The sequence below is a fragment of the Cynoglossus semilaevis genome, chromosome 5, assembly GCF_000523025.1.
Source record: "Cynoglossus semilaevis isolate Cse_v1.0 chromosome 5, Cse_v1.0, whole genome shotgun sequence".
NCBI classification, from domain to species: Eukaryota; Metazoa; Chordata; class Actinopteri; order Pleuronectiformes; family Cynoglossidae; genus Cynoglossus; species Cynoglossus semilaevis.
The window spans coordinates 1,306,689-1,316,214 of record NC_024311.1 but is presented as its reverse complement, the minus strand read 5'-3'; the positions used below and the strand labels follow the sequence as shown (position 1 = coordinate 1,316,214).

Sequence of the window (9,526 nt, the reverse complement as noted above, 5' to 3'; positions counted from 1 at the left end):
GAAAATGAGCTTTTCAGTGATGATTCTGGCCTTCGTGGAAGCTCGGACGACGTTTGAGACTGATACCTTTGCCCACGATCCATTAGCAGATAGTGGCGTAACTCACCCGGCGTTGCCTCCCTGTCTTGGTAAATGTGTGTTCGCCTTCTGTCATCCACGCAGCTCGTAATTTAACTTTGAACGCCCTCTTAACACCAGTATTTTAGCAGTTGAAATTCTTTGGTTAATCCAAAACAGAACGTAGAGTCTCGTATCTCAAATCTTTACTCGTATCTTTACGCAAAAGTTTGCTGGAAGGCTTGCTTGTATCTCGGATCGTATGTCAGGATGCTTTTATCTCGAGGTTCCACTGTATTTACATTATTAAAAAAAAAAGTAGTTTTCATCTCATGCTTTAGACCGGACATTGGAAATCTATGGCCCGCGGGTCAGATACACCCCATTGTGTTTTCTAATCCGGCCCACCAAAATTTGATACAAGGGATGGTAAAGGTCAATGTCCATAATTTGTTTCATAAGTTCCAACAGAAATGACAACTGATTGTAATTTCGAAAGGTGTATCCGTATTAGTAGCAGGAACTGGCTCTTTTTTGCGAGTCTGCAAAAACATTGTGATCGGCAGTTGCTTCCGCTGTTTCTTTTTCCAGTCGAAGAGTAACTTGTAGGCAGTCATGATGTCATCGATTTTGTTGCAAAAATTGGACCAATCGAACCATATCGTCGTCTCATTCCTGTGACATCTCTTGCAGATTCAAATCCAGGATACAGTATATTTTATATGTACAGTTTCAAAAACCCGCTAAGTCATGTATCCATGAAAGATGAACCGCGAAATGGCGAGGGACTGCTGTATTGTGTACGGTACTCCCCAAGCAAAGAAAGTGTGGGCGTGGTCTACAATCTGTAGAAATGTACTCTTGAGTCTTAGCTCCATTGATTTCTGAGCACTGATATATTTTATACTTATATACTTATATTTTTACTGAATCTTTAACATCATTCACAGTCTTCCACACATGTGATGTCATCGACCTACCACAGCAGCAGCCTGTACCCTATACTTATTAGTTTAACCGTCCTCATGGCCAAATCAATATTCAGACCCTGGAGCAGTTAACTGTGGTAGAGAAAAGGGCAGGGGGAAAATAAGAGAGAGATCAGTGTAGGGGCAGTGTCTGATGTGCAGACAGTGCCCAACCTTCGAACACAATAGGTTCCGAGAGGCTGTTGGAAAGCTGCGTTGTTCGTAAGTCATACATTCAATTTTAATCTATAATTGATTCATTTGAGGTCATTTAAATGACAATACTACGCTAAATAAGAAAGTACTCTCCCCTAAGACTTACCAGAAACAATTACAGGACATAAAAACCCCCACATAAACATGATTATACAGTATATAATAAAAAGAAACGAAAAAATTACTGTAGTACCGTACTGTAACTTACCTTTAGAGCGAAGTCGATGTGCATATGTAGATGGTGGAGGAGGAAGAGGAAGAGGAGGGAGGAGTTATTGTTGGTGAGAGGCAGAGTTGTCATCGGAGAGGAAATGCGCTTTTTACCGCTACCACTAGCCCTAGCCTTATGAGCCATAATAAATAAGGTTAACTTGTACGGAAATGGTAAAGCATCCAAGGGGGTACGAAGCCTAACGCGCTAAGATGCGTATGGAGCGCTGCTGCTCGGTGTGGGTTGTGGCAGAAAGGGGAACTAATTGGATGCGGCGTGCGGTTCAAAATACAAACTTGCGTAGGCAATACGGCATTTTACGAACATTGATGAACATCAGTCAGCGGTCGTTTGTATTTACGAAACTCAGATGGCGCATATCTTGGGGAACTGCTGTATTCGTTATCAATGTGCATTTTTGCTTTATTTGTCTCTTGTTAAAAGTCTGTTTTGTTTTTCCCACACTGCAGAGGGGGAACAAAATTGGTTTGCTGACCGTTACCTCATCCAATCACATGTCAACTCCTAGTCTCCAACTTCTAGTCTTTTTCTACTCTTCTCCACCTTTTTGTCTTTTCTGTGTCTCTGCTTCTCTGGTCTCTAACATGTCAGCCGTGATGAGAAGTGAAGACTCTGGAGAGCAGAGAATTGTCCCCACTGAAACACTCGGAGAAAACAGACAAGCAATGATCAGTGCAGTACACACACACACCCAGACTGCTGTTTTCAATGAAAACTTCTCAGCAACAGACGTGTGATTGCCATCACCGTCTGAGGAAAAACAGCATCAGATTGACAGAATGCCTTCGTCCCTCGTTTTACAAACACTGTAAACATTGGGAAGAATCCTTTTTTTTTTTGTCTCTATTCGATCACCACTTGTGAAAAGATAACTTTTCTTCTTTTCCTTCCTCTTTTTGTTCCCTAATTGATACAGTACAGTTTTGTTAACAAGCTGTCTATTTCAGCCTCACTTCCTGTTGACCTGCTCATCTAGAAAGCACTAGAAGGAAATGTTTATCAATTTATAGAACCATTTTTCGCCAGTTAAGAAAATATCACTTTTTAGTCATTATTATGAGCCAAAAGAGATATATAGGTTTATAACAAATAGAGTAATGTACAGTATTAGTGTATTTGGGCGTAAAACAATTAGAAATTTTAATTTAGCAAGTTTTGACGTCATGTGTCAGAATGATGGAACCAAACGTTCTTAATAAACTTATGGGAAAGCATAAACATAGTATATATATATATATATATTTATGCCTCTATATATATATAGTTTTTTTTTCATTATATATATTCTGATCTGGAGTTACTTTGCCAGCCATGTTTGAAGGTGTTTGCATCATAAACATAAACATAGTATACATAGATACAAGATTACCGAAATACGAACCGAGGACTGGCACCCATTCAATCGTACGGCATGTGGAAGCAGCGAGCTCTGATGCCAAAGCAGTTGCCGAGTTCGTCATGAATTTTTAGTGTTTGATTAAAAAAAAAAAAAAAAACTAAAAGTATATATATAAAATCCTTCTCCTACGTTTAGTGGCCCCGAAGATACGAGCTCCCCGTAATATGAGTTTTCCAAGTTACGAGTAAGAAACCTTTGCAAGATTTTTTTTTTGAGTTGAGGAAACATGGAGTTACGAGTGCTCAACCCAGCAGCAGACCAATGTCGTCACACGATGATGTGATGGTTTACATTTGTGTTTTTGTTTTGTTTTTTTTTGTATGTTTTTTTACGCCCCCAAGCGTAAGTCAGATTTTTCCGATGTGTTTGTGTCCGACATTTTGACGTTATGTTTTGTTTTACGGCCCCAAGCGTAAGTCAGATTTTTCCGATGTGTTTGTGTCCGACATTTTGACGTTTACAGCATAGGTAAGCAATAGGTAGTTGCGTGCAGTATCTGAGTTTACGTACTTACGAAGAATATCGAGAACATCGCAATAAGAAACTGAAATCAAACGATCTGTCAAATTATAGCAGCATTAGCTCTGAATGAATACACGGTAGTGTTGGATCAGTCAATATCACCCAGTAGACCCAGGACTAACATAAATTCTGACCTTTTTTCCAACTTACTGTATATTTTAAATTCACCGCAATTTTGTGTAAGAATCATATAAGCAGATGTGTTTTTTTTTTACTCAGATCAAACTGAAATTCTTCGTCTTAGGTCTTCCAGGGCCTTCTCGCTGTTTTCTTCAACCTTGGGGATGGAGACTACAACATTGTCCTGCCCACGTATCGCATCGACAACGGAGAATGGCATGAGGTACTGCTGGACCGTCAAGACAATGAGATGACATTGAGGCTAGACGGAGGCGGGGGTCAACGAGAGGTCACGGGGTCCCACGGTCGGAGTCGAGAAATCATCATCGATCCGAGCATGGTGATTTTAGGAAATACCTTTCCATCAGAAATCAACAAAAGCTTCCAGGGTGAGTGAAGGGTTGTTGATGTGCATGCTCAGTTGGACGGACTTTTCACAGAAACACAAGACTTTTTAGAAAATCAGTCATTTCAGCTCACAATGAAACCAAGAGCTGCTAAGTTATTATACAATTTGGTAATTGTGATTAATCTGGGCTAAAATCACTGACTTTCCGAGACGTTTGCCCTTTATTAAGTGTATGTTTAAAGGAATAGCTGATCTTTTAAACAATCTAACTGACTGATAATAAAACACAGAGTAGAAAAGCTGAATGATTAAGTCTGTGTCTGACAGTTGACCTTATGTTTGGAGAAATAATGAGCTGACATTTCAGAAAACCACTTTGGACATGTCACACAGTTATAAGAACTTATTGGAGGAACCAGTGATTTTTCATTCAGGGTATAAAAAAAATATTCAACATATATTTTTTTTTTCAGGTTTAATATTGAGATTTTTCCAAATTAATTGGTTTAAATACTTTGGTCATGAAAAAGGAATTATTACATATGGTCTAATTTCAGCTTTTCAGTTGTATTGTCTGTTATCGTCAAAAGCTGCTTTCAAAGAGATTTTTCTGCGAAAAAACAAATCATTTCTGGACCCTGTAAAGTAGTTTTCAAAAACACCCAATCCAACCTGAGAAAGTTCTATTTCCCCGACTTCCTTGACACACTGTAAACTTTCTCCATCACCGTAGAGTTTAATCTCTACAGGTCATTGACATCTCTCTATCTGAATCAGACTGAAGGGACAGCAGCGACTGCTCTGATGGAAAGGTTAGAACACCTTCTCCACTACAAACAGGGGAAAGTTAAATAAAAAAAAAAAAGACACTTCGTTCCAAACATAAACAGAACAAGGAGGAGGCAGTGGGAGGTGACTGACCTGCAACACCACAGCTGTGCCGCTAAGCCACATTTCCTTTTGTTTATTTCATTTGTTTTGTCTAAACAACAAGCTTCAACAACAAGTTTTCTCTTTTTTCACTTAAATATAAAAAGTCCCAGCGATTCAATGGTCACATTAAGGCAGCAGTTGGCATGTAAAGGGCAGCTGCAAGTAAGCCAGAGTGACAGTAAATTTTCAAGAAATTATTAAGCACAGTGGAACCTCGGGTTTTCAAACTTAATTCATTCTTGTAGGCCGTTCCTGAACCAAAAAGTTCACAAAACTGAAACAATGTTCCCAATAGGAATCAATGTAAAATGGATTCATCCATTCCTGGACCCCAGATGATTGCTTATTCAAATGTTTTCAACAGTATTTTGTAAGTTCATACAGGAAACCAATGAAAATAATTAGATCTAACAAAAAGGAAAGGCAATTTCATTCATCCTTACCGGTGCTGAGGAGTCGTGATTGCGCAATGTTTACTTTGCTTATTATTGTCTCCAAAATACTGTCCACGGCCAACTGGTTTTCATTTATCCAAATCAGTAGCAACTTTTCCACTTCTTCGAATGTCTGAGATCTTTGTTTGGTGTCTCAGTCACTTCTTTTGACAACCTTAGCTTCTTTTATTGCTTCTTTGTTCTTAATGATGGTTCAAATCCATGACTTTGCTAAGCCATCCCGTAAAGCCAGATGTGAAACATGAATCCTTCCACTATCACTACCTTTTCTTAGGTCCCATGATGATTTATGAAATAGCACAGCGCAAGAAATACCGTCAGAATCAGACAATAGTTCTTAGTGTGTATCTCCCGAGTGATCACTTAGTGATCACTTGCTGCTTGTGTGGTATTGTTTGCTTGTTCAGAAACCGAGTTATGGTACGACAACCGGGGCAATTTTTGGTTTAAAATTTTTTTTGTGAACCGAATTGTTCGAAAAAGGGAGGCGTTCGACAACCGAGGTTCCACTGTATTAGTACAAAAGAGTGCCTAATTTTAACCAACCAACCCAATGTTTGGTAATAAACACAGAAAATTGTTACATGACATTAATAACTGTCAGCTATGAAAGGCTAAAAGATAACGGGAGATTTCTTCCTCTTGCAACAGATGACTGTAGGAAAAAAAAAAAGATGAAAAAAAAAGATTTTGAATGAGAGCCTCTCACATGGGTTGTAGCCTAGAGCGAGGCGCAAACCACAGTGTTGACAGAGAGGAGGAGGATTTCAGAGATCCACAGAGTGCGCTTCCCGGAGGTGTAGCGTGAGCGCACCTCACACAGCTCCGCCTCAGGATGAAAAGAGGAGCAACAATGTGTTTATGAAATTAAAATGTAGATTCTCAACCGTATTCTGTTTTCACAGAGGACAGGGGGAAGTGTGTGTGTCTGTGATTGTGACTCAGTAAACTGTGACAGTGGGACAGAGTGTTTTCAGCAGAACGGCAATTAAACTCAGAGCAGCATGAAGAGAGCAGAACTGTGTGTCCTTTGGTACCGATTGTTCTATGTCATACCACAGTATCACCAGAGGAACACTGGGGTGAACATAATGAGTTCTCTCTCTCTGTGTGTGTGTGATCGGTACCTGAGCTGCACTTTCAAACACATATGAGGAACTTTGATCTTCAGGAACATCATGAACCTGGTTGGGTTAAACCAGCGGTGATTGTTCTGAGGTAGCGAGAGTATTTCAGATTTCTGTTGAAAGCCAGAAAATATCGTTACGTTAAATTTACTAATGTGTAGATTTGACCGGCTGCAGTATGTGGGATAAGCTCGAATTATGACGGCGTTCAGTTCTTACAGTGCTGCAAACTTTTCCAAATTATATAATGTATTGGCAAACTTTTCCAAATAATATAATGTATTTATATTATCATTTTATTTCTGCCTTTTCCCTGCATTATTCACGTTTCCCCAATAGATGGCGTACTGCATTATCCACGTTTCCCCAATAGATGGTGTAGAAAATGATAAAAACATTTGATCATTTTAGCCTTTTACATGTAATTTATCTTAGTTCACACAAACGCTCCATCTATTTGATCCTCACCTGGCCCGCGAGTCAACGTTTGCCCACGTCTGGTTTAAGAGATACAGTATATTGCCTAAGATGTAGAAAATTCAAAAATATTTTTTTTCAGGTCCACTGTTTTCTCTGTATCACCCCCCCTGCAGGCTGTATGAAGGACTTGCGTCTGAATGGACGGTACATTCCTCTGGAGAGTCAGCCGCGTGACGGGGTCTCCCAGGTCAGCGTTCAGGGGCTGTCCCTCGGCTGCCTTTCCGACTCTTGTAAGAAGAACCAATGCAAACCTCCATTCACCTGTGTGGACCTCTGGAGAGTGCACGAGTGCAGGTATATGCACGCACACAGAGACAAACACACACACACACACTTCCTCATCTGAGATGAAAATGAATGATTTTGTGAAGCAGACTGCATTCCCTTCACTTCTGCTGGGTCAGCATTTTTACACATGCAGCTGAATGGACTGGCTCTTTCCATATTCTCCGGTTTGTTTGGGTGTTTGTCAGCAGGGAAATGGGAAATGTGCTGCAGCGAGAATGTGAATAAACAAACAAACCAACCAACAATCCGGTGTCTCTCCTGCGACTTCTGAGAAATCTGACGGTTTGTTCAGAGTCACGTCTTCTAGCTGACGGTTTGTTCAGAGTCACGTCTTCTAGCCTCAGCGGTTTTTCCCTTCATCTTCATTTCATCTTCAAGCTTTTTTTATTTCTAATCTATTCAACCACACAGACTGGTTTCATTTAGACCAGTGGTTCTCAATTATTTCCTATCATGCCACCGACTTGGGGACAGAAATGTTTTCAGACCCCCGCGAATTATGATACTATTGAGAACATGATAAAAATGTATATTTTTATCTGTTCAAACCACTGTATGAGTTGCTGCCACCTAGTGACTGGAGGCTTGTTATCATTCAAGCATAACAGCAGTGGTACCCTTATGTCCAGCGTGCCATATTCCATTTGAAGCCCCTCACGCCCCACCGCGCCTCCCCTACTGATTTAAACAAAGGTCTCACAAACTACTTCGCTCCTCCAGCCCCCTCCTCTCTCCGTTTTTTTTACCCCCTCTCTTTTGTGTTAGCTCCTTATCTTATTTTTCCTTCTCCCTTTTCTTGTACATCTCTTCTTTTTCTATAATTTATTCGCCTTTCCTGCTTTATTTTTCTTTCTCCTTCCTCTGCCTGTCTTTAAAACGTTCACACCTAATTTTCCACATTTAGGCTAGATACAAGACGTACTTTGAACATTCAATGTTTTTTTTTTTTTCAATTCTTTACTTTTTTTCAATTTTTTTGTTTTTCAAGTTTTTTTTCAGTTTTCAATTTTTTTGTTTTTCAAATTTTTTTTCAAATTTTCAATTTTTTTTTGTTTTGTTTTTTTCTTCCAAATCGCCAGCGTAACTGTACACCTGCCTGGTGATGGCAATCGCCAACGTAACTGTACACCTGCCTGGTGATGGCAACACTAAATCTGACTGGTTTAAGAACCATTTTATTGCCATTCATTTCACTGCGGATTCTGGTGGCCGTAAGACAGATTTCTTTCATCCTTGAAACATGTGAGGCTGAAATATGATTGGATAAAATTCTTGAGTATACGCGACCGGAGCTAAAAGAAACGCCATATAATTAGACAGACTATTCTGTATTATTCTTCATAAATATTTATGATGCTGGCCCTGACTGTACGCCACTGGTTAAATGGTGTTCTTCTAACCTACAACCCAAACATGTCGTGAGTGAAGAGAACTTAGCACAGTTGGACTTTTATCCAAAGAATAATTATAAAGCAGCATACGGACCTGACCTCCATTTAGACTCCACTTAATGAGATTTCATTTTCTGATAAATGTGTTTTATCAAAGTGTTGTATTCATTAGATTCCAGAGGTTATTAGGAGGTTTAAATGGACCTTTTACACCATTCAATAAACTGATGATACACGGCGGTGTGAAAGGTGAAGGGCCGTGAAAAGGTTGAACCTCGTCAGTTTTACAGCTAAGTTGATATATGTGAGTGACGGATGAAAAAAACCTGAGAGAATAATTCAGTTGCATTTACAGAAATAATGCTAAAGATTTGAAGTAACTCTAGAACCAACCCACTTTCCAAAACAAAAAGTGATCTGAATTGCTATCTTCTTTAGTAAGTTCAAAGATGTTGTTTATTCCCTTTGATGTGAAAACACCCCCTTTTTCCAGATTTACTCTGGTACCATAAGAGTTTAATATTCTTTGACTTCTGATTTTGGTCTAAGACTTAGTCAACAATCTTCTTTTCGAAGACGATACAACGACAACTGAAAATGAAGTTATGTCGGTCGCAGTGACGATGAGTTCGTTTATGATGTAATTGTCAAGTCATAAATGGGTTAAAGAGAACGGGGGGAAAAAAGGAAGACGATTTTAACTGTCAAGGTAAAATATTTAAGTGCTGATTTCAGGAAAACATATTCCAAAATGAGAATTAACTGGATCAGTTGTTCCCAATTTTTTTGGCTATCTATCTATCTATCTATATATATATATATATATATATATGTATATGTATATATATGTATATATATATATATATATATATATACATATACATACATACATACATACAGTCCCCTTCAAAAGTATTGGAACGGCAAGGTAAATTTCTTTTGTTTTTGTTATATACTGAAGACATTTGGGTTTCAGATCAAAGGATTAT

General features: G+C 39.0%; 1 protein-coding gene across 1 annotated transcript in view; it reads left to right on the top strand.

Moving 5' to 3' along the window:
* Positions 1-9,526, top strand: part of LOC103378645 (neural-cadherin) — a 230,504-nt gene that overhangs the window by 202,992 nt on the left and 17,986 nt on the right. The window contains exons 33-34 of the mRNA XM_017032353.2: positions 3,639-3,903; positions 6,972-7,152. Coding sequence (XP_016887842.1) covers positions 3,639-3,903; positions 6,972-7,152 — 446 coding nt within the window. The remainder of the gene's footprint in view (positions 1-3,638; positions 3,904-6,971; positions 7,153-9,526) is intronic.